The 26,708-nt window shown below is 39.6% G+C and overlaps 1 protein-coding gene across 5 annotated transcripts in view; it reads left to right on the top strand.

Moving 5' to 3' along the window:
* The window catches only part of LOC127371825 (collagen alpha-1(XIX) chain), a 96,067-nt gene that overhangs the window by 37,943 nt on the left and 31,416 nt on the right, over positions 1-26,708 (top strand). For all 5 annotated transcript variants that reach the window (XM_051415000.1, XM_051415007.1, XM_051414984.1 and 2 more), the window contains 8 exons: positions 14,336-14,380; positions 15,856-15,891; positions 19,550-19,603; positions 19,678-19,722; positions 22,014-22,046; positions 25,464-25,502; positions 25,637-25,681; positions 26,428-26,463. In XM_051415000.1, coding sequence (XP_051270960.1) covers positions 14,336-14,380; positions 15,856-15,891; positions 19,550-19,603; positions 19,678-19,722; positions 22,014-22,046; positions 25,464-25,502; positions 25,637-25,681; positions 26,428-26,463 — 333 coding nt within the window. The remainder of the gene's footprint in view (positions 1-14,335; positions 14,381-15,855; positions 15,892-19,549; positions 19,604-19,677; positions 19,723-22,013; positions 22,047-25,463; positions 25,503-25,636; positions 25,682-26,427; positions 26,464-26,708) is intronic.

The following is a 26,708-nucleotide window of genomic DNA, read 5'->3' as shown; positions in this document are numbered from 1 at the left end:
AGTACCAAATGACGTAATATTGAATGCTCAAAATAGGACTGAAAACCTACGCTTGGTCAATGCACACTGCTTCTTTAAAGCCAAAATATACAGGAACGCCAAAGCAAGCTTGGTTTATTCATGTCGTGCCAAGTCTTCCCAGCATACTCTGCTTCGGTAGTTGGCACAGGGTTGTGAGTGGGTTCAGTGCAGACATAGGTTCATCCCTTCTATACTAGTTTCTGTGGATTAATAAATAATCACCTTAAGAAATCCTCCATTACAAGGTGGGTCTTGGAGTTTTAATCCACCACATTAAGCCTTATTAGCTGTATAAATGTACCTGTATAGAAAAATAAGCTAAATATAAGTCACTGACAAATTCCATGATGATTCACTTGGTTTTCTATGGAGCTATGTGATGTTGTCATACATAATGGACAGGAATTTGTTCTAATTTAATGTTTTGGGACTATCCCAAAAGCATTACAAATAGATGTTCTCTATACATTGATTTTTTTCTGTTAATAAATGATGCAGTATTTGCTTTGATGCATTTTGCATAATGCAAATACTGCAAATGCAAAGCATTTAAAATCCCCTTTAATCAGCTGAGGGCCTCTACTGTGTCAAGGATTCCTTGTGTCCCGCTTTGCAAAATTCACATGTCTGGCAGATGTGCAGCATAGTGTTTGTTCTTATTAGACATAGCTGTGCTAGTGCAGAGATGATGAAACTCCAGCAAGCCCTAGAGGAAGCTGAACAGTGCAACTGCTCTGTCTACGGATGTGTTCTCTTCAAATGAATAATGCAGTGTAGATCCTCTTACTCATTTATTCATTTATTTATTTAAATCTAGTTAGTTGGTTATTTATTTAGTGAAGTAGTTGGCACAGTTGGCAAATTATATGGATTGGTAGCTGGTGAGTTGCAGCTCAGTAAGCATCCAGGCGTCATTTATTGTGCATGAGGTCTAGAGATTTCTGTAATCTTTGATGCTACAAAAAATATACCATAGGGTAAGAGGTTCACTCATTTGGAGATTATTGAAGGTTTGATTGACTGGCTTCAGATAGTTTCTGCTGTCACTCTCTTATAAAATAGCTTCTAAAATAGTTTCTCCGAGAAATATTCATCTGCATACCTCAGCTAGGGATGTGGGTGGATGACATTGTGCCACATGAGGCCTGCCTCGTATGTCAAGGAGATAAGAGAGGATAAAAGTCAGAATAAAGGTGAAAAAGCCTGCAGACTTTTGCTAACCAGGCCACGCAAGATGACCTTGTGGAAGGAAAAGCCATTAAAACAGAGACTTTTAATCTAGGAGGAATCATTTTCTCAGTAAATGATGTGATGTGCCACATCAGTGCCACAGATAAAATAATCCACCCAGACTATTGATGACTATTGAATACACATTACAGAGTGGAGCTCTAAGATATAACAGGACTTTGATTTTACTAACAGGTCATTCATCCTATGCTGAATCAGCTACCAAGTATTTATTAAGTAGACGCACCGTGGTCACTAATTACAGTGTCCAACACATCATGAATTACTTATTTATTTGTTATTATTTAGTTATTATATTCTTACATCTATTGGTCACTCTAATAGTAGTATGTTTAGTATGTTTTAAATTGTATGTTTTTCACAGAGATACGTTGATAGATGCAGTTGCATAAAGTTCCTCTAAAAGTGGCTTTAATGTATGTGTATCCTGTGACAGTAGACATGTAGCAGCATGGAGCCTTATATTACTTAAGTGCATATCAGTTAAGTCATGAGACTGCTCAGACATGCGATCCTTATGCCGGAAGTGGAATGAAACCAGAGAAGAGCTTTGGTGTAAACATGATGTTCACTTGTTGGTTGTTGGGTAGGAAAACAGTACAGAGACTCTTCACCAGTTAAATGGAAGAGATGGCTATTTGTAAAATAATCTGAGTCTGTATCTCAAAACTTTGACTGCTGTCACATCAGATTCGTCAGCTGTCATCACTTCAGATCATGTGATAGCACAGTCCCAGATCAATGCATGTCAGTAATTGTAGTGCAGACACGCTTTCAGTTCTTCACTTGTGTCAAAAAATCTCAAAACAATGTAGCTAACGTCTACAACAGCTGCCTGGGCACTTTAAAGTGGCATGGATATAATCTGTCAAAACAGTAGAAAAGATCATCTGTCTCGTCTTTGCTTGGCAACTGGACTGGTCCAGATATCCAAAGATGAGGGAGATAATTGCTGTCTTTTGGAAATGATAGTGGTGTTTACATTTTCCATTCAAGCCCTGTGCGGAATGACTGAGACAGCTGTCTATAAGTCCTGACCAGCAGCACAGGCATATTTTTCTCCATATTTTCCTCCCTCACCCTTATGACATACATGTCTCAAAGGTTGTCCATCCACTGGATGCTAAAGTAATGCACATATATCAGTTTCTCTCCTACAAAACCTTTGATTTTCTCTCACCTCAAGGCGTGTGTGTATGCTTGACTTGACCGTGTTTCAATATGTGGACAATATTACCATGGAGCAAGGAATCCTTTTAATGGGGCACCAATATCCTACTGGTACTCTCTACTGGATTGCATAATACGGATCTACTGAGGTCAAGACATTAGTGTCATATTAGATACAATAACATTCATCTACTTTAAAACTAAATCTGCGTATCCTCATTGCACAGTTAATAGCTTTTGTCATTTAACCTAATTTGGTCTGAAAAACTATGCCGTTCTCTGAAAGCCAAATGCATGCTGTAACTGGAATTTAGATGCCTCTCCTCTACAGGACAGAGCAAATGTTGTTTTGAGATAATTGAGCCACCACAGTATATATAATATTCATATTATATCTGATGGACTTGGCTCAGGTTCATTTGGATCAGCCTGTGTGTCTGCAGAGACCAAAGCAGGCAGTGACAGTGATAGGGGAAGGAGTTATGGTTCAGTTTGTGGGGACTGGAACATTTGGCAGCGGTTTTCTGCGCCATAGGTGGAGGCAGACATGAACAGCGATGCAACTGTAACAGACTATTGACCTCTACCAGAGCACCTGCAGGGCGAGATTATTAAGTAACGAGTCCCTGGTGAGAATACCAGCCTTCCTGCCAGAAGTTCTCCATGGGAGGCTGCCGCTGATTCGGGTGATACAGTAAATGCATAAAATTACAACAGCTATTTGATTTGAGCTTTTTGTTGTCCAGCTCAGATATAACGATATAGCAAATTCATTTTCTCACACAAGGCTTATTTATCAGGAGCCTGCAAATGAGTCACATTTCTATATTGGATTTACATTAATTATTGACTTTGCTCTGATATGCCACTGCTCTATTTAAATATACAATATTATATTGATGTATACATTGAAGAAAAAATGATTATGAATCATGGCAAGAAGTAAATGTTCTGTAAATGTATTTGACCTTTGTCAGGAATGTGTCGTCTTGCCACCTTTGGCATATCTGTAGTCATTTTGCAGTACATTTTAAAATGAAAAGAATAATTACAAGCTGGAGTGAAATAACAGTATATCCTATATGTACACATTTACATCTGTTAAATGAAGTGTAACTCAGTTTAACATTTACGACTACATGAGCACACATAGCACCTATATTTAACCATTGAGACACAGTTGGTGATCATATTGATGGTCTGTGATCTTTAAAGCAGTGTTTAAACACAGTAGCGTGATGTAGATATGTAGTTACAGTTTTGGCCCGACCCGTTGAAGCTCAATGGCAGAGTAACACGGAGAGAAGAATTTACAGGTCAGCAGGGCTCACAGCTGAGATTTTATGGCAAGATTTACACCCTGTGCGATTTTACAAGCAGGGGGAGGATTTGTTAACCCTTTGCTGAAGAAAATTGAATAGGTTATTCTTCTCTCTCTCTGTCTCCCTCCCTCTCTCTGTCCAAATTCATATTGAGGGAATCCAGAGAGCCACGCTTTTGACACCTGTATTACACCAGGAGGTAACACGTTTGCCCAGCGCACAAGGCAATTAATCTTGTCAATGTCAAGTGCATTGGGAGGGAGGATGAAACAAAGATTTGACCTGATTGGCTATGAAAAGGTCTCACATTTGGGCCCAGTAGGGAAAGAGGAGGGTTACAGGGGGAAGCGTTTGGCACATGCAAGGACAGATGCACATAGCTTTGATTTATCTGTCTGACTCTCATCTTTCCCAGAGAGCCTCAGTATGGCTACATCCATGGGTGTCCAGAATAAACACACATTAATTGGCCAATTAATTACAGGGACAAAAACAGGGGGCAAGACTTTGAGAGTGCCACTTTGATTGCACATTGTTCACTGGCTTTTATAGTCACTGTGCATGTGTGTGTGAGTGTGTGTGTGTGTGTGTGTGTGTGTGTGTGTGTGTGTATGTGTAAGTTGTGTGTGTGTATACGTGTATAAAGCTGGTGTTCAACAAGGGGTAATGTAGGTCAACACATCCTCTGAGCATTAGATAGACTTGATATAGTTGGCCAGAGCATGGCCTTCATTCACACATCTACAACCTCATGACTTTCTCAGGAGACAGAGCTGTACCACACAGCAGGGACGCTGCAGGCATTCAGAATTCATCAGGGCCTGGCATCCTCTTGGCCCGTCTCTAATACCTCTCCAACATTTTCAAATGTTGTTTCAATGTCTGCCAGGTCATAGCAACACTAATGGAGTGTCACGTGTCAGATAGGGTCAGCTGAACTGAATTCACTTGACTCATTGAGTTATGTCAGTGGACAGGAGGTGACTGGCCCCGGTGACTGTTCTAGGTATCGTGGTCTACACCGTTGGCTTCAGTCATCCAAACAATGGGGTTTCTCTGGCACCAAACAGTCTAGTAATATACAAAGACAACCTGCCGGGCATTTTAGGTCAGTTTAAGGAGGAGACAGAGTTTTAGAAATGTTGAGAATGTAAATACCTTCCAAAGGGCATTTAGGTTCCAAGATGCTTGGATGGAAGCGTGCCCCCGAGTAAGCTCTATCTATGTCTGCTGTTTCCTTGGCCAAGGGGAGGGAGAATGGCACAGAGAGCTCAGAGTGCAGGGGGGAAGGAGGCTGGACGGGGAGGCGGTGTAGCCCTGAACGCTGCAGAACACAGAGGCGCGGTAGTGGGAGGCTGCATCACTTACAGCACACTGTTACAGCCTGCCATCCATATTCTGATTCTTCACACTCTCATCCTGCCCGAGACCAATTTAGATACATTCATCTGTGTCCACTTTAATAGCATGCCAGGGAGCAGCACATTTACAGTGGCCTGATATTATACAGATGGTAGTGTGTGGGACCTTAGTGTAATCTGTTATGCGTGGTGAGTGATACGAAGCATAAGACTCGCTGAGGGCTACAGTGCCCGGAGTGAGTGCCCTGTGGATCTTTGCACAGTGTATTCTCTCTGACCTCAAATATTTGGTTTGTAAAATGAACCAGGGTTTATTCAAAGTAGATTTTCAGCCTCTCCTATTCACTTGTTGGATAATGCATTAATGAAACACTCTGTATCTGTAAACATAGGACGGGAGCAATCTGCTCCGGATGAATAATACGGCCAAAAGTCCAGATGAGACTGTGAAATTTCTAAGAGCCAAGACTAATAACAGCATCCATTAGGAGATGAGAACATTCAAGAGGCAATGCCGGCCTAGTGAGGAGCCAATGCAATAGGCACCCAGCTTGCATCGAAACACTGCACAGACATTCAGCTGATAGGTGGGAATTGAGCTCATGGTTTAATATAGATTTATCATCTTCACCACATAAAAATGCAAATTCCGATAATATCATCAGCCGTCTTTCCTCTCCTTAGGAGTTGTTAAAGTCAATGAGCTCTTAAAACTCATCGCTGAAGACGTGGTAGGGATGTGGCTGTTGTAAAGAGCTGTTCTGAGGCTCCCTTGGGACTGCCTTGGCTTAGTTTTCATAGACATCCACTGTCTGCATTTCCTGTGTTTGCCTTTGGCACTAGTGTTTGCATACTGTGTGGTAGTGAGATTTTGATGTTTGCTGCAATAGCTCTGTAATGGTTATTTTACCCAATGATATGCTGTGTTCTGTGACTGGGTACCCTTGTAATGCCACCTGTGTCCCTTTGTATTGTGTGGCTCTTGAAAAGAGGCATAATGCGGTATGAAAATTATTGTCACTCTCTCTCACTCTCATACAGCTTCTTGCTTGTCTATTTCCTTCTTCTCTCATCGTTGTAAGCCCTCTACAGAAAAAAACTCCTTTACGGTATTCAGTGCCTAATTGCCAGACTGCCTAATTAGGGATGTTACCCAACACACATCATACATTCATGCATTGAGGACATCTATCCTCTCTCATAGAGAGCTTACAGTCGGCTCATTGGCTCTGTCCCCCGCCATGTGCAAAATTTGTGATGAAGCTAGTTTGCCATCTAGTGGCACATGTACAAATCACCATTTAGTCACATGGGATCTATGATTGAGTCTCTGTGAGGAAAGCCTTCATGGAAAGCTTTAGCCAAGAGACTATAGGTGCAATCTTGGCCAGCTGAGCTGTGTCTTAAGTCTGCTGCAGTGTCAGCCATCTCTTTATACGTCCCTGAATATTTAGATGGCTGGGAGTTAAAGAGAGCATTGTGTGCCAGTCAGAATGGTGAAAAATGCTAAGCTGCATTTGAGCCCCTGCCAGGCAGCTGTCGGCTTTGCCGTTCTCTTCCTGCCCCTGCCGCTCCTCTTAACCCTCAGTAAACAACTGGAACAAATCCTATTTTATTGAGGCTTTTACCAAGTGCAAGGGATCTCTGCAAGCTCCAGTGCCCAGGCATTTTCTGAGCTCGTGCAGTGTCCTAAGATGGCATCCAGCGAGGGCAGTCAGAAGTAGGGAATTTGCAAAGTCTGTCTCTAATTGGATCTTTAATCAAAAGCAGGTGAGGCTGCGGTTTGCAGTGTGTTTTGTGACATTTCAAGCAAGCAGCATAATCAATATTTACCTCAAGCTTGTTGATGGTTGATTTGACACCATGAAATCGGGTATGGTGAGAATTTTGTCAACTGCAGCATATCGAGCTGCATAGTTGGTGTGAATTCAATGAATATTTGTCCCCTTCTCAAGTGGATACTCAGCTGAAGCAGCTGGGCAGAGGTAGTGCACATGTAAGAAAATATTAATAATATAGATGAAGCTGAGAATGTGCCTATTAGATTGAAAAAAAATCACAATAAACAACTATCCTGTATATTTTATGTCACTTTGGAGACAACCTTGCCTTGTACGAAACTGTGACATTGAAGTTTTCTTATTCATTCCTAGCATATTAGTTAATGATTAGACACAACCAGTGGTTGAACAAAACCTGAAATGTTTAAGAGGCTGCTGCAGAAATCTTGGTATTTTAGATATTTGTTGTGCATATATTATGCCATTTTTCCTAGTCTTGCTGATTCTTATGGTTCATGGTGCAATTTTATTAAATGAGAAATCAGAAAATATTTGCAAGGGGAAAAGATGACATTTCAAGAATTAATTACAGAATAAATTAGCTTTTGCTTGCAGGGTGAATAATTGTCTGCATCTTTTCCGAATCTGGATACAGCAAATGTTCCTAGAGGACTCTAGGTTCGACCCTGAAGGGGATCAAATGCATCTGGTTGCAATGTCCTTTTTTCCATCGTTCATAGGCCAGGAGCAAACAAGCATTTTCACTTGGGAATAAATATTGTGACAGGTTGTGCTGTGGCAAACTCTCCTACTTGTTTCTGTGTGTGCGCGCAGCATGTGCACATTTGTCCGTCTGTGTTTGTGTCCTTTTTTTGTTCACACTTCTGGATGTCCACGTGTGTTTTTTTGGACAGTCCTCAACCAAATCATCCTTTCAATGCTGGTGTGGAAAGATGTTTTTTCTGTCTTTGACCCCTCACTTTACTGCTAAAGTGCACCTTGCAAACACAGACAACAATAATAGAAAACTCCATACCACCTACTCTTTGTTTTAGGAATTGTTAAACAACATGCTGATATTACTAGGGTTTTATCATCTTTACTGGTTTGTACACATTTGTTTACCAAGCAAATACAGCTGCAGCTCATAAGCTACGTAGTCAGTTCCAGTTAAACACAGTACAGCAGTTAGACAAAAGGCTCAGGTGGCCTGAATACATGTCCCCAGAGGGAGACAGGACTCAGCTGAGGCAGAAAGAGTGGGAGTGGCATGTGAGTTTTTCAGTCAAGAAAAGGTCATCTCCCCCATGAGCTACATAACATTGTCGCAGACTAACCTGGCTTGGTAATGTCAGATAGTTTCCCCTTCAGGACATTAAACTTCACACGTGAGGTAGAGAAAAACAAAAACCTTATACCAAAGATATTTAGTTGGTCAAAATAAACAATAGGTATCTAGGGTGTAACCAGACTAGATTAGGTAAAACATAAAGGTTGGACAAATGAAAAAGTGGGGCTTTCGTGGAAAAACATCAAAGACACACTAAAACAGTCATATTGTGGCTCCTACAAATACGTTATTGTTTAAATTTGGATATCAAAACACAAACAGAATAGATTTATAATTTTGTAGAGCATGAATGTAAATAAGAAGAAGGGATAGTGACTTTTGGGTGCTCCAGAGGCCTTTATCTTTTTTACATAGAGGCAAATTAGAAAAAAATCAAGAATGAGGTATTGTCTTAAAATTAGTTAAAATTGATTTACCTACTGATATCTATCTTAAAACTCTCTATCTGCATATAAAAGGAAAAAAAAATTGTCCATCGCTTTGTCCCTCTGTACTGTACGTCAGGTTTTAGTTGGGTCCTGTGGTGTTCATTTCAGAAGGCTCCTCCAGCTTATCTACTGACCCCTCTTGACAGGGACATTTGTCAGGTGGATTATGTGGCTTTTTGATGGTATATCTGCTTTATTGCAAAAAATGCGTCACATTCTGGCCTCTCCGTTTTATACCACTGTGTTATCCCGGTATGGGTAGTCGGACATGGAGCATCTCGGGGAACATGTTGACATTTGGGATAAGGATTATGGAGTCATCATAAACGAGTGCCTCGGCTGTGTGTCACTGTCGCTGTTGACTTTGCTCCCAGATTGGGGGCTCGTGTTGCAGGACTGAGCCAGGACCCATGTCTGTGCTTTACTTTTACACTGTAGAACTCGTAGCAGAGTTGACGGCAGTCGAGGTTGGGATTCATGTGGATTAAGTCGGAAGTTCAAAATACGCTGTCAGTCCGCTGAGGCCTCCTCTTTACCCCAGCTCAAATGTGTACTCACTCTAGCTTTACTAGCACCATTATTGAATTAGTAGTTAATGTGGAGTGCTTTTCACACTTCTGTTATATGGTTTGCAGGTTTTTAGAGCAGAACAGATAAATACTACTTGTGAATATGTGTTTGGTGTTGCCAGCCCATCTTTCATTTACTGGAGAAGCTAGTTTATCTTTTACTTCAGCTCTCTCTTTTCTCTCCGCTCCTCCACAATCCCTTCATATTTCTCTACCTCCTTCCTTCCCTCCCATCTCATCCCTGATTTCCTTCCTTGCCTTCCTCTATCTCTCCCTCCCTCTAATCTACTGCAATGACCTGAAGGAGGGCTTCACACTGCAGCGCTCAAATAATAATCAAGCACTAGGATGTTGTCAAATTTATAGGACACTGAGCGTTGCATAGCAACAGAGATTGCCAGGGTGATCCAACAGGAGCTTGAAGTTGGGTGAGGGAGAAACGGGGCAAGTGACAGGAGACAGAAGAAGGAAGGAGAGATGACAAGAAAAACAGGAGACAGGATAGAGGGATGAGATGAGAGTAATAGAAGTATGATATTATACACAAAGGGAGAGATAAATGAGAGATAGAGAGGCAGAAAAGGAAATGAGAAAGTTAAGGTTGGCTTAGCTGAAAGAAAAGATCCATAGACACTGCTGGCTGGTCTTTTTGGCTTGCAGTTCAAGTTATAATTATCATCATGTTGACATATTTTACTATGGCATTTTGGCATACAGAGGTGGTATTAAGTTTAAAAGTGACTTGAATATAGCAGAGCGAAATATCCATTTACCTTAAGTCCAAATGCAGGCTGCTCTTTTGCTGTCACTAAAATCCTTGTACATCAAGGAAGAAATTTTTTTTTTGTCACACATTTCTCATTCTTTTCACTTTGTTTCACATTTCTTTTCTTTTCTCTCTTTTGTCCTTTCTTTCTTTATTTGACGTTAAAATCCTGAATTTCAGTTTCCTGTTTGTCCTTTTTGCCTAGAGACTGCTTTGGACTGCTTGTCACCTCTCCTTATTTTTCTTCTAGTCTTGTGTCTACCAGTTAAAACAAACAGGACAATAACACGACATAAGACAAACAATGAAGCTTTGTATAAAGTCTGGAATTCTTGGAATTACTTAGAATTTTGGAAATGAGCAGTTTTGATATTTTTAAACTACCGTCATCATCATCATTTGAATGCTTGTACTGCTGACAATCACAAGAATATACAGAAATTTAGCATCAAATGTATTTTTATTACTGTGAAAGGTGAACTTATAAATGTTGTTCTGTTAAAACAAATGAGCCTATATTGTTTTCTGCAGACAACAAACAAACAAACAAACAAATAAACTGTTTTTAAAGTAACCAAAGAAAAACATCTCTAACATGAACAAACATGATTATAAAATGACCTCAATTTGAGATGTCAGAGTTTTCCTTTAGTTACACTTCTACAAAAGTCTAGGAGGTCCAAACATGACATTTAGAATTGAACAAGTTATTGAAATGGCATTAACAAAGAATTAATAAGTTAATACTCTGAAACACACTTGCTAACTGCTAACTACTAACCTGTAGTATTTGGGCGCTCGTGGGCACGGTGGTTCCTGGCGTCTTGATTATCTCAATATTCCAGAGCCAGTATGTCCCTTCAGAGGCAGTTATCTCTCTGTGTCACTGGCAGGTGTTTCAGATTGGAGAGTCAACTGAGTTCAAACGGTGATGACAGCTGTGCTCCGGACTAATTATTTCTTGTCACTGTGCACAGATTTGTCGTGGATGGCGTGCTAACCACAGGTCCTCTAGACAGAAAAGTGTCAGTCTAACCCCAAGGTCACTTGGTGGAGTCTTTTTAATGGACTGCTTTATTGCGAAAATGACAAGCTGTTGTTGTTTATGAATATTCAATGAAAAAAAGATGATGTCATCAGATGTCAATGAGGGCAGAATAAATATTAGAAACACCTCTCAGTATAAGACAATACAATTCACCAACACAAACTACACTCTCCACATAACCTTAAAGTTTGATCAACACGTCTCTACAAAAATGTATTATTATCATCTTAAAGGTAGGATTTATACCATTTTAATACAGTGCACTAATTTAAGGTAGGTGTACCTAACTGGCAAGAGAGTATCAATCCAGTGATAAAGGCAATAATCAGTGGTGCCAATTTAGCAATAATGTTGTTGGATATAGCACTTTCTCTGTCTACCCAGTTTTATTTTTTTTAAATAATTTTTTTTAATAAAATGTATTTAGAAGACTTTTAGCAACTTTTGAAAAGTGACGCAAATGCTCAAATGACATCCCTTGTTATTAGCAAGTAGCTTGTACCTACAGTATAATTGTTGATTAGTTAGGTATCATGTTAATCACCAATACTCTGCTTACAACAGGTAACTATAATTGTTCAGGGTATGTAGTTTTATTAGGAATCAGGATTTAAAAAGGAAAATGTATATACACCTTGCTTGAGCTTGATAGTTGCAATTGTTCAATAATCTTACACCTTTTCGGTTTGATACATTGTTGTTCTTGTTGTTAGCAAGCAATAAGCCACAACTACAGTTGTTCATGTGTAGGCTTACTGTAGGTTTTACTATGTGACAATAAAAACATGAATAAGACAATTCTATGATGTATTGTGTTTAAAAATTAAACACATTTGATCATAAAAAATGTGTTCATATTACTTTTACAAATAAAGATAACCTTACAAATTTCTTATCAGGTGACCAGTCAATTTGAGTATCGTCACTTTATATTCTACGTAATGATGCAGTTTTACGTCATTACATAATGATATCAGCACGAAATTACAATTTATTGAGGAACTTTAGCAACAAATTGAGCTGTCTGTAGCATCTTCACCTGAAAATTAGTTGGCCACACTGGCAGTAATCCAAGATTTAGATATGTCAGTATTTCTTGTCGTGAGCAGAATGTACGATAGCATTATGTTTTTTCAGACAGTAGGAAAGCAAACTCAAACCACCTTATAAAGAACCATTTTATAACTTTATAACACAGGTGCAACTGTACAAGTAAGCTATGGGAATTAATAATATGGAGTTAACGCAAGATCATCATTTAGTTGTTCTGACTTAATTTGTTGATATCTAGAGTACCGCTGTTTATTTTGATGATAATATGCAAATACATGGACATAAAGTTCATGTGCACTTTGGTGTTAAAAGATTTAAGGGCAAATGTGGAGAAATAATTTTGAAAACTGCATAATTCATGACCTGCTTGGAATAATAACATATGAAATATTCATTAGCTAAATTACTTATCTATGTAATCTGCTTTTGTTGTCGAGTTCAGGGGAGAAAGGGCAGCAGCGGGTGCTAAGGCTAGAACAAACAGTCTGGTCTTTTCTGCAAACGGAGCAGAGTCAGCCGATTCATTATCAGTGAAAGAGAAAAAATAACAGCGTCCATCCTCACCGAAATGCCGTCTTTGTTTGTGAGAATTAAAGAAAAAAAAATGTACTGTGCATAAACATAATGGGTTTTGTATCTACATATAGCACCCCAGTACACAGGCAATCATTGGATACTTTGGCTGCCTCTCTGACTGCTCTTTTCATGCCACGAAAGCTAGCCCAGCTCAGTTACATTTCAAAGAGGTTACCTAATGCAATATAATGTCAGTCATTTGAAGCAAAGGATTTTAACATTTAAAGGTGGTGTTCCTACACAGCAACACGTTTTGACATCTTCCAGCTCTTCTTGACGTTGAACTCATTCATGCTCGCATTAAAGCGCAGCTCCATTAACACAGATGATCAAAAGATGCTGGCCAAGGCTTTGTTGGTACATAAAACAGCGGCGCACAATTCCCATGAGTAGGCACACACTGGTTCCACTGTGTCATTATTAAGGTTAATATTTGCTTTACTACACCTTGGCTTCTGCTGGTTTCATAGTCCTGTAATCTGTGGACTTCAAACAAGAGAAACACACACAGCTCATAAGCGCAAGCGCACGTGCAAATGGATGATTAAAAGCAATAGCTCTCAGTGAAGTTCCTTCCTTTGTCTTTGTTGCAGGCAAACGCACATGTCAAATTCGACCCAGTTAATCAAAGTCTGCGTGCATGGAGTGTCAGAGGGAAGAATCGGGGGCGTTGCTTTGTGATTCTCTACTTTTCTTTAAGCAGCCACTGATCCTTCCCTCTCCACAGATCTACACCACCACTAACTCGGTGGAGCAAAGAAGGGTTTTTTGTGTGTCACCCATACTGACACATACAGTAGGAGAGAAATACAATGTTTCGATATAGCAATTGTGTCAGATGATGAAACTGCTATTAGAAAGAGGTAATCATATTTAGCCATGATACTGTTATCTGCATTGTCTCACACTTCTGCCGTTGATTACGCTGCTGTACAGTGAATTGATATTGGCCAGAGTATTACCATCTGCTAATTGAGTTGATTTTACATCCGTCTTGTGTGTGTGTGTGTGTGAAAGCCAGCTAATTCCAGGCACTCATAACACACAGCCAGTGATGCTCTGCCAGTTTTTAGCATAGCTGTAAGGATATCCACAGAGCTTTATCCTCTTTTCTCACGAGGACATAAACCCCCTTGATGTAAATTATACCAACTTTGGTTTGGTTCAGATAGCATTACATCTCATTAAGATGTCAGCTTTTCAAAACTTGCACACCCTCGAGCATTAAGGCCTTTTTGCAATTCACAAGATCTGTCCAAAAAACTCCAAAAAACAACCCTGCCTTGAAACAAGCAAAATGGTTCAAAATGGTCGTTTCCTTCTGACCTAATTTGCAATGCTGGACAACGCTGGCTGGTTTGGCCTGTTTGCTGCTGTATCTGCTCCTTGGGTTGATTAATGCACCGAGGGACTCACACAGCTGGAAAGGAGGCAGTAAACCAGAGGAGGGAACAAAGACTAGTGGGCCACACGGGGTGCAGCAATTAAGCTGTTTTCTTGTTGTTAATTAAAAGCAAATTAGAGACTGCGACAGGAGTTGCTGTCTAGCCTTAATTGCTGGCAGCATGTATGCACAGCTACACCTGTTGTTGCATCTTCACTCACTCATCTTAATCTTTTTTTTTGTGCTTTCCTTAGGGACGAAGAGGAAAGCCTGGGGAGCCTGGACCCAGAGGCCTGCCTGTAAGTGATATACAGTAACACATGCACACACTGTTCAGAAATGTTACCTATTGATTTAAGGTAAAGAGATGAACTGCAAAATCTGCAGTAAGACTAAATAAATCTATTAGCTTAGTGCATCCATCTCACCATAACGAATAATTTAACTTTATTTCTCAGAGAATTTCCCTGAATTTGAGACCTGGCTCACATTTGACACATTACAAAAGTTACGAAGTCATCGTAACTATAAAACCATATTAAAGCAAACAGTCACAGCAGACATGCAATACAAGCTTAAAAAGTGCAATCACACGGGCTATATTGATCTGTTCAGAATTGTCTCCCATACTGCTGCAAGCACGCTATATTATTAGTACAAAACCACAAGGGGTATATTAAGGTAGCACTTGAGAATGCTTGTATTGATGAGTAGGACAAGTCTGCCTGTAAGGCCCGTTGACTCCTTGAATTATGGTATTTTCCTCAGGCATCCAAACCAATCCGAGACACCGTTTGTGTGTTTGTGTAGTGACCCACACACTAAAGGGTACAAACACCACGATGCGTTAAAGGAGACAGCTTGTCAGACTCTTAACTGCTCTGATGACAGGACAAACAGGACTGTTTAGGCGTCATGTAGCTCTGACGCTTTTGGTGTCCAATTATTTTCATGCCCTATTGTTCTGATTACGCTCTTGATCAGGACATAGGGTTGGTCTTTTTTCATTTCATCCAGAAATCCAGAAATATTCTGTTCTTCTTCTATCACCGTTATGCTCAATAGGTTCAATTATCTTTAGTATAATCGAGCTACTCACTGTTAAACCTCTCCCACATGACTCAAAGAGTCTCCTGCCTCCTTAATAACTCATAAAGTTGTAGGACACAAAGTCGTAGGACAAAAGAAAGACAGGATGGAGAAGGTGTGACATTTCTAAATGGCAATGTCCTGATGATACCCTTAGCATGTGCCAGATTTGCCTCCATCCCCTGGTATTGGCATTTATGAGTCACCTGTTTTGCTGAGGTAGATCTCAGGGGCAAAATCATCTATTCAAAACACACACCAGGGCATCACTCTCTGTTGTCCATTGGCAGCAGGACAGTGCTCGCAGTTGAGGGGGCATTGGTTATTTTTCAATGTCAAATTAGCATTGCACGACAACGGGAAGGTCTGTGAAAGGCACACAACAAAGACTCGCTCAAAGATAATCTATAGACTGCTGGGGTCTGGCCACGTCATTATGAGAGCTAGCATTAGTGCAAAGGTTATAAAAAATATAATACAACAGGCCTTTGCTGTAAATAGGAATATTTTTCAAGTAAAGTTGCAGGTTTAAATTGGGGTTACGAAAGGCTTAGGATGGTTAAAGAGTGATGATGAAAATAAAATAACACATGCTCTATTCACCAGTGTTCATATAATCGTCTTTTTTGTGACACAATTATCGTTTCTCTGTGTGAAAAGACTATTTCATTGCTTGTAATTGCAGGGTCCCTCTGGAACCTCTGACGGAGCAAGTGTCAAGGTATCACTCAAAACATTATTCGTCACAAAGCAAAGTACTGACATGTGGCATTTAAAGTAGATTTGAGCTGTCTCCTTGTTTGATAAACCGGCCCTTACCTGCACTTCCAGCATGGGCAAATTGTCAAGATGACTGAGCATTGTTCACTGTAGCAGTCCTCTAAATAGCCAAGGAGTTTAATCATCTGCACTGTGTTGTCTGTATAAAGATGTACCGTGTTTAAATAGTTTTCTAAAAGAAGCCAGCCACACACACACGTATTACCAGACCTCTGTCCTTGACTGACATTTTTGTGTTTTTAGTCAGTGGCTGATCTCTCTCAAATGGCACCTTTCAGTCAATTGTAGCCTATCAGCTGTGCAAGTTAAATAGCTGTTCCCACCCTGCACCTCCTGCAGCGCAGCACAGTATGACTCAGTTCTCACACTCCAAACAGACAGATGGCCATTACGTACAGTGCTTTTGCAAAAAGGGTCTGCAATCATTTTCATGAAGCCCAGGGGTGCTGTAGCTCACCAGAGGCACATGAGATATATGGTGTAAAAAAACTCTCAGACATGGACCTCTACCAGGCCTCCTGCTGTCTCTTTTGCTACCTTCTTCCTTCACAAACCCTACCCTACCCCCTCAGCACCCACACACCACCCACCGGGCCTCCAGTGGCCCACTTGTGATCACGCTGAGAGTGAAAGCTATTGTGTAGTGGACAACCTCTTGACCGCAACTGTTCATTTGATGTATAGGTGCGTCGTTTGCTGGGGTGTCAGCTCAGGCCGCAGAATTCCTCCTGCTCCCTCTGCCCAGAGGAAGGAGAAGTGTCAGCTGGCCAACCTTGAAAAAGAAAGTTGTCTGTATGAGGACATAGTTATTATACCTCAAAACAAATGGGATCATTGCAGTAGGTATGCTAGAGGCACAATGGATAGTGGTTTCGGATGAAAAATTACATAGTATTACCATGTCCTTGTAAGTCGAGCTTAAGAATAAAATGACAAACAGAGGTTACCTTGATTAAGTTTTTAAGTGTTTTCTGTAATTGGTTGTTGAGTTGCAGCTTTATTATCTCACTTAAATCAGTCACATATGATAAAATAAAGCTATAGAACACAAACCAACGATTGGCAGAAAGCAAAACAGCTCTGACATTGTGGGTTCAGCATAGTTTCTGCAATTGCTATTTCACTTTCATAGGTCTTTTGTTAAATTAATGGCTGAAGACTTTGAACACTGAAGAAAAAGACACACAATGCAACAAGAGCAAATCATTATTATATATTGTCAGTGTGTGTAAAAGTTTACACGTTTTTGAAAAAGTCTCTGAATTCAGAATGATGGAAGGTATGAGTAACACCTGCAGGTGACCAAAGCTATCAATTTGAGATTAGATTAAAGCATTATGGTTAAAGAATATGATTCAAGCATTCATTTTAAGACCACTGACTCATCCTGATGTTAGGTAAAGTTGTGGTGCTGAGAAACATTGTTTCAATGCTGTAATGCTCACATTAAATGTGCATGCCAGCCTTGCCCTTGCCATGAATCAGTCATGCCCTTACATTACGGATACATCTTTGCTTTGTCATTATAAATTCATGCTTATTGTGGATAACAAGAAAACTCACTTGTCTCAGAGAATCGCCTTCCATTCTAATCTGCTAAAGTGAAACAAGTATAGCCGTGCATTTAAAGGAATTTATACAATCCGACATGATAAGTAAGGGAAGATAACCGTCACACCTCAGAGAGGAATGGAAAGTAACAGTTTCCATGAGCAGTAATAATTGAGAAGCATCAGGGATTCTCACTACATCTCAGTGGCCGTCCTTGTGCATCTTTTAGTTTGGACAAAACAGACACAAGTTAGACTAAACTACAGCTTGTGTAACATCTGTGAGCTGAGCCCCCTCTCCCTCACTCAGCAGAGTGTGAATGTTTTAAAGTGAGAAAAAAAGGCTCTGTGCGGTGAATGATGTGCCGGGAAGACGGTGTTCTCATGAATCACATCTCCATAACTGTATCTCCTGCTGACAGTCTCAAACAGGCTCTGACAGAACACTGCAGATATTGATGGAGAGACGGAGAAGGATGCAGACAGGCTTAATTGCAGTTTGATGACTTGAGGTGCCTCAAAGTCAACATCCCCCACAGACTTCCACAGGTGGACCAGTTCCCTGTCCTATACACGCTGGGCTTTCTCATTGTGTAAATACAGTGATAATCTGGATAAATACTGCCTGTGCTGCAGTTAATCTCATTTGAAAGGTTTATTAACTTGTTACATACCCCTCTGCCAAATAAATTGACTTTGAATGATATTCCACGGAGATCTAACAATGATAACGACAGACATATTTTGCCACCAGTCTATGCCAGAATATAGCACACAACATTTTTACAACCATTGACAACCCGGGCTAATACTAACTTTCCCTTAGATGTGATTTACATTGAATGTCAGTCATAACTCAGTGCAAACTGCTTCAACAAAGGGAAAGCAGTATAGCATGTGGTTTACAGTTACTGTAAGACAGAGATTGTACAATGTTATAATTAATAAGGCTATGGTGGTAAAATCATGAGATCCTGTGTGGCTGATAAAGCTGTGCAGAATTCAATTAGCACTCAAAGTCAATTCTGTCACTTGTCCGTCCTCTCCGCCTAAAATATTAATAGGACAATCCATCTGTTTATACATGGCTGCAGTGTGCTGACTTAATAACAGCTCATAATTTAGACGAGGAAACAGTGACTATATCTTATTAAATGAATGGTATCACGGTGGCAGTCATTAGTGAGTCTAAGGAATGGGGGATGGGCTGAAACTGAATGGCAATTATTGTCAGAGTCCAGGCGCCGCTAAGGAGTGTGCAAATATGCTGCAACCTTTCTCAGATTGCTAAACAGATGCTCCATAATGTCTCAGCATGGAGTATCTGAAGCGTTCCCTACAAATCTTTACCCATGTCAAGCAAAACAACAATAATCTTTGATGAACAACCGTTTTTTGGGGGGTTCTCTGTCATGTGTGTTACTGTTTGGAAAAGAACAAAACATCACAAGTGAGCTTTATTAAGCATGTCAGGAGATGTGAAGCCATGCATTTGTATTTGGTTCATTATTTGCCACACTTCTGTTGAAATAATAAATCGTAATAAGGAGGTGGGAAATGCATACAGTATGATGTGTCTCCTGCATATATATATTTAAAAAATCTCTTTCAGAACTCTTAAATCTTTTAATTATTCATTCACTGTGTGTCTTGACCAAGGTGCAACTCCATTTGTTTTACAGTTGTGTTTACTTAGTATTCTCCACATAACTGACAGGAAGAACTCTTATTAAAAATACTCAAAGGACAGCTCACCAGTAGTCATAAAGTGCCATCTATTGGCAGACAGGGGAATGATTTTAACATGGAAACGTGGAAAAGTGCTGCAATGCAACAGGGGCTTCAGTTTTTCATTATACTGCTGGACTTACAACCCCATAGTCTCGCAGTTTCTTTTTTTCCTACCATAATTACAAAAAATTGTTTTCTGATTACTTACAAAACACATGTACGTAACATCTGCCCTTGCCTTGGTTTCACTCTCTGAGCTTTCTGTCTTTTTGCCCTGCCTTTGCTGTCAGTCACTGTCAATGCTCTGTTCACATACAGGGTGAGTCTGGAGTCCCAGCGGAAAAAGGGGAGAAAGGAGAGAGAGGAGACCCTGTACGTATTTTCCTGCAGTGACATTTACAATGCCGTTGTGTTACAGAGTCATTAACCAAGGCCTCCTCCCACAGGGTCAGCCAGGTGCTGAGGGGGACAGCGGGATGAAAGGACAAAAAGTAAGTCACATCAATGTCAAGTGTCATACATGGTGATTCCCTCTGTTTGTGCTCGCTGAGACTCGGCTTATATATGTGGAGGTAAGGGGGACAGAGCTGAGGAAAGCAGAGAAAAAGGTGGTGGAGGTAAAGTAGTTCAAGCAATATAATTGGTATGATACGATATACCAGGATTCAGAGACTAAACCTTTTGACTTAGTTATCTTCCCCTGTTTCCTCTGAAACCCCCTGCAGGATGCACAGAACCAAGGCGAGGGTTTTCAGTTTTGCCCTTATGTCTTTTATTTAATTACCTCAGATTGTTTGTTTATCTGCCACAAGAAATTCAGCTAAATCTTTAGGGAAGTTGGGCCATGTGTCAGGAAAGAACATATTATTGTATGTGCAGACAGTGCCATCATCTGACCATTTACAACACACTTTACATTTCTTTCAATAAGTCCTGGCATTTGAAGTGTGAGAAGCCTAACTCACCATTTTCACAGATTCACTTATCATGCACATATTTATTATTATTATTATTTATTATATATTATTATTTCACACTTGCTACCAATTTCATCCAATCTTAATCAAAATCAGTACATAATCAGTACCGTATGTATTGTCTATTTATTATTCATTCTTGAATGCCCTCTGCAGTCATACGAAAGATACACATATCAACTCTGGACAGTCCTGTTGAAATTTGAAATCAACTCACGGTCAAAGATTGAAAAAGGCCCCTTAAAAGGGAGGAATTTTGGATTTCTAAACTGAGCACTTTTAAGACTGAAAGGGTAAAATCAGAAACCCAATTTCAATCAATTTTATAGAGTTCAGTGGATTGCAATTGTTTTGCAAAGCAAGACTAAGAGTGTACAGCCATGCTAGCGGCTCTGTGAGGCTGTATGTGGGCACAATGCTGCTAAATGCTCATAATAAATATGCTTACATGCTGATAGTAATGTTAAACATTATACCTGCGGATGATGACAGATGAAAAATCTTTACAGCACCAAAGTGCAATTCATCCTGAGGGAGGCATGAATGTGTGAATAACATTTTCCTGACAATTCATCCAATATTTGGGAAGACGTTTCATCCAAAGCATAAATGTCAACCTCATTGTGACGCTAGAGGAAGATCACCAAAGTCATTGGGATAAATAGTTGGACACCATGACTGTATGTGTACAACTGTGTGCTAATCTATCCAGTATACCTTGAAACCTTCTGGTGGCTCTAGATGAAAAAAGGAGTCAGGGGATCACCAATGTCAATAGGATTCATCCTCTGGGAACCATGAATGTCTGTATAAAATGTCACTGCAGGTCATCAAACAATAATATTTCCGCCTGGGCCAAAATGATGGACTGGCCAACATTAGCCATCACTAGAGCTATGATGTTAGCATGGCTACCTGATTGACTTGTTTAATTAAACCCTTAAAGGGATGGTTCACCCCAAAATCAAAAATATCGCCTTCTTTCGAATATAATGGAACAGCAATGTCTTTTTCCAGAAATCATGACCCGGTGAAACTGGGGGACTGAAACTGCTGGTTTAATCATATTCAAGAAATGCGCCTTAGATTTTTATATTCTCCTAAAATCAGCATGACTGTCTATCATCATGTGTATTTTGATCCACAGGGATTAAAAACTTAAAAAAAACTTTTTAGAATAAGAAATGTAGAGGATTGTGTAGGTTTGGCAAGGTACAGCATGCATTCGCTGGGTACTTTTTAGTTGTTTATCGTACTGTATATACACAGATGTTGTGCTGTGTTACCTTGTTTTATTTAAAGCATGAAAGTTATAGCTTGTAAATTATGAATGGAAGAATGGAGGCTCCCAAATGCAATTCATCACAATTAAGAGCCTTCTACGGTTCCCCGGAGCACCCAATGCACCCATTACAAAGGGTTATACACTGTATAAGTATATATACACACGCGATGAATACTACAACATCCTACATGATGCACATGAAATGCACAGCATCACAGTATGCTTTTTAACAGGAATGCTCTAATGTTTTCTTTCCACTCATTTCAGGGCTTTTCTCACATCACTTGAGTTAGACAGTATTTTCTCTGAAGTCTGGTCATGTTATTGCCTCCTTTATTGTTGCTCCAAAACCTATTGATGCAGTTGTTCGAGGTCACCTGTGGCAGCATGCTTTCAGAAGTATTTTCTCAAGTGCATTTTTATGCTGTATATTTTTTCTCATTTTTGGGCGCTGTCTTGTTTTTGTCTCCCTGTCTATCAAGCTGTAGTGATTGATATTTTGTTTCTGCTGTATTTTCAGGGCGATGTTGGCCCCCCTGGTCCTCCTGGTCCTGTAAGTACAATATAGTGGTAAAAGCCTACCTTACAGAATAGTGTTCGTTGTCAATTTTGTTGTGAGATTCCATCAATGTTTTGACACCACACCATGCTGGATGAGTAACAACAAAAGAATTGATTATAGCATTAGTGCTCTGTTCTCTACAACTTAAGAAACTGTGCAACTTTTGTGCATCAGTAAACTGTGTACTATGAAAAATGTGGGGACCAGGAAAAAGCAGCAGCAGAGCAGTGTTTATCTTTTCTGTCACACCTCCAACATGGTGGCATGTCATCTTGTAACCAATTCACATTCTTTGACAAGCCTGTAGATTTGTTCTTTCTTCAGATTTGTAGTTAAAATTAAAAAAAAAGACAATACACACATACAAGCACTGTATCAATGTTGAAAAAAAGGGCATGAAACATGGGCAGCCTTTTCAAGGCAGTTGAGAATAGTCGTGTTGAATTTATCAGAGGGAGATCTTCCTTGTTTTGTTTTTTTCAGGTGATGAACTCACTGATATTTGGCAGCAAGCTCCCAATGAGTTATTTTTTAGCATTATCCACAGCAAAGAAGTATGCATGAAATAACTTGAGCAGGCATAGAAAGCTGTGTAGTGTGATTTCCTGTGTATCTAGTATTAAATGAAAGCATCTTCACTGGCCATCACCCACTGATGCCGTAGTCTTTCGCTTGGAACAAAAAAAATATTTATAGTGTGAATTAGTGGGAGCTGTGCAGTACATGACCTATTCGTAATGTTCATATTTTAATTATAGAAACATTCTGTTGGAAGACGCTAGTGCAGGTTTATTGGAGAAGAGGCTAAAAACAGAGAAACTCTGACGTCATAGTGGTTGTCTGATGTGCGTTGAAGGTGACATGGAGTGGGTGGTGCTGGGATGATAGAACTCATTCCTTAGACATTTTAAAGTCAAACTGCACTGTGACAAATCGGTTAAAAATCTACAAGGGGGCAGTAATGACTTCAAAGACACGCTGCAAATATGACTACCATTTTAAAGAAAAAATAGAAATTTAAGCATAAAAAAGTGTCAAATGAAAACATGGTGTTGGAGCCCACAAAGTGAGGGGTTTGACATTTAAATGATTCTGTCCTAATGGGTTTTGTTCTAAATATCTGCTGCCTATTGAGTCTCTGAAGTCTTCAAACATGAGCTTGGAAACAAAGTTGGATTCCTTTCATTCTTATTCTCATTGTCATTGCTTGTTAGCAAGTAATTCATATGGAAATTAGACAACTTAATTATATAGCAAACAAATCACTCTCCACTGGTTTCACTGGTTTCTGTCTAACCAACAAAAAGTATATTTTCTTAATAAGAATGGATATCAGTGCAGGAGGTTTTAATGGCTGTTCAAAACATTTAGGTCTTGCTTTGTAATTATTTTTGAATAGTTGTCTCCTTTCCCTAAATTTCATTATAGAGGAAGATATAGACATTTTCTATCAAAACACATACAGTTGTATTCATTGTTGTGTAGTGAGGTATGGGTCACACAGGATATAAGAGATGTATAATATAGCATACAGCAGAGGGGAAAACATTAGTCATTTGATAAATGAGGCTGTTTGAATATTTAGTGCCAGTCTCTGTCTGTGCTCTCTGCTTTCCCGTGGCAGATAATTTTGGCAGTTAAGCATTGATTTCCCTTACACAGCAGAAGTAAGGGTTCAGATCATTACCCTCTCTTCATAAACCTTCTTGTGCCTCTGTTTATTAGTGACGGGGAGGAGCAGTGGGCTTACAGGCATGCACGGCCATCACTTCCCCCACCGCCCTTAAAGTGGCAAAATAGTCAGTTTCAGCTCTGCGATGGTCCTTTTATTCATTGTTGCCAGTATTGCTTTACAATAGAGCTTTATCATGTATTAAACTGAATATGTTATTCCAAGGTATGTTGAGTAAAAGGTTCCACGCAGAGAATCTTATTTGGTCACATAGTGATGGACCTGGGATATTGTTTAGTATGTGAAGCAAGAACATTGACAGCAGCTGCTTAAGTGAGTGACTGCAGGTTGAAGGTTGGCTGATTATGCAGACACTCCACTGGGATAGTAAGGGGTTCAGTACCTTACTGAAGGTTACTTTGACCATATTGCTAAAGGAGGCTCTCTTCATGTCAGGTTTATTTGTACTGTATAGACGTAATCACAGTAACACTCAAAGGGCTCAGAGGCACACATTCTGCCAGGAAACAAGGACAAAACATCCTAAATGAAAAAAAAAGAAGAAATGGCAAAGTGCCATAGGGGGACCAAACTTTACCCCACCTGGATATGGCTTTCAGTTCCAAGATTGCTTCTATTGTCTCTTCCTTCCTTTTCATTATGCTAAAACCACCCAAGACTGAACTGGTTATAACTGCATACAAGGGTGAAACATGCAGTTAACATAACACAAAGGGCCTGAGAACATTCAGATGTAATGAGAATCAGATGATTATAGATAGATAATTCAATTTTTTCTCTCGCTTTGCTCAGTTTTTAATACATTGGGCTTTAAACACTCGCCTCCCTTGTAAACCCCCTTTCTGCAGTTCATACCAAGATTGTATCATGCATCTCAAATCCAGATTGTATCGAGATGTGCCTGTGCCACCTGCAATCAATATGTGTCTCCAATGTCTGCATTGCAACTGAAATGTTATCATGAACAGTCCAACTGAAACAATCACTCGTATCATCAGTGACTGCACCGTTGGCCGTTCTTAAAACTGCATTATAGGGACAATTTCTTGATATTTAAAGTGACAGGAAAAGCCAACAAGAAGTTTCTTTTTATAGATTTGTGGAGTTAAATATATTTGCATGTCCATTTGTGTGCGGTGTGGTCACTTATGTCAGTAATTTTGCCACTGAATAATATATAATCATTAGTGTGTATTTATACCTGTATTATTATTTGAAGTGCTGCAATGCCAGGTCTAAATTAGGTTTTTGGTAAGATGTGTAACCAGCAAAAATAATGATTTTAGGATCAAGTAGCTCTGTAGAAACACTTTGAATTGCTGCTTTATTTGGGGATATCGTGGACATTTCTCCTCTTCACCCAAAGCAGTTACAGGAATCAGTCCAACTTAACTTGTTGGTCTTGACCTTTGTCCTTCCATTTCATTTAATTTTGTCTGCCGTGTGACCCTGTCAACCCATTCTGAGCTTTACTGAAGATATAAAAGAAAAACACTCTAAATAGTGTTTCATTCTTTTCTAATCAAACCTAGGTTCAGATTGGTAATATGAGGTTCAAGGTTGGGCACATGTGTTTGTGAATCAAGAAGTTGTTACTTCTGCCGTATATTGCCTTTAAAAACAATCAACATTTCAGAGTGTTTTTCTATCTTTTACTTGCTGTAATTGCAAAATCAGTAGAGACTGTTCAGCGAACACTTTTTCATTACTTCTAGGTGATGACAGCTCACGGATTAAGACAGCTCTCTGGAACTGTAAGCAGCTGTTCACATCATAAAACTTGAAATGTTAATGTATGGCATCTTTTTTTCTGTTGTTGCTGTTCAAATAGTACACAAGGCATACTTCAGTCAGATTTTGAAGTGTTCTGTTTTCTCTTGTGTTTGAGGATGACATGAAGGAGAGGACCCAAAAGGGAGAAAAGGGAGACCAGGTAACCATTTCCCTCATTATTTTTTCTCAGTAAAGATAATTTAACCAAAGGAAAATTGCATAAAGTATTAGTTTTCAAACATTGCATCCAACATTTGACACTACGGCGTGAAAAATGTTTATATTTCTTATGTAACTCCAACAAAAGCAGCGCTGACATTTGGTTTCAGAAAGAACAATTGAACTTTGCCTGCTGTTCAGAGTTTAATGCTGTCTTTGTGCTCTGCAGAGGTGAAGCCCAGAATACATTTGAGTACAATTACTGTTTGGAACTAAAAACAACAGATGCATCTTACTTGAGGCAAGCAGATTAAAAAGGCCACTGACGCAGCTATTGACCGAACATCAAAAGACACTTAAATTATAAAGAAAAATAAATTACAAGTGAAGAGAAAAGACTTACTGAATTATGGCAGGCATCACAACACATCATACGACCATAATAAGGGGAAGTGGTATAGAGGCAAAAAATGGTGCATGTGGTATCTCAGAGGTAAGCATTTCTCTTTTTTTTTAAAAGTTGGTGCTTTGATTATATTTTATGTAATATATGCATTCTCAGAACAAGGAAGCAAACTTGGCAAAAGAAATACTCCACGTTCTTAACATTCACACAACATGAAAGTGAACTTCATTAAGGTCCTTGAGGGCATTTTTTTTAAACCTTACCCCAGTCAGCCAGAGGAATGCTTTACTTGACTGTTTTCTTTATGCACGTCTTAAGAAATGATGGTTGACTTTCTACAGGGGGAGAGAGGAGCTCAAGGGCCACAAGGCTTCAAGGTAAGTTGTTGAAGACTTAGCACTTGAACTTAAACTTGAGCATCGATATCAACACTGTCAACAAAATAAGGCTTAAATACATCCTTTATGTCCATTGAGTACCACTTGGTATAGCCTTCCACTGTGTCTGTGCAACAGTTGTTTTTATTGTAGGAAAAAAAAAACAATCTTTCACATACTATAAGTCTTGAGCTAGACAGTGGCCCTTCAAAATGCCAGAGATTATACTGTAGATATCCATTTAG

Source organism: Dicentrarchus labrax, unplaced genomic scaffold (assembly GCF_905237075.1).
Source record: "Dicentrarchus labrax unplaced genomic scaffold, dlabrax2021, whole genome shotgun sequence".
Taxonomy (NCBI): domain Eukaryota; kingdom Metazoa; phylum Chordata; class Actinopteri; family Moronidae; genus Dicentrarchus; species Dicentrarchus labrax.
The sequence above is the reverse complement of the archived record's forward strand: the minus strand, read 5'-3'. Positions and strand labels throughout refer to the sequence as shown.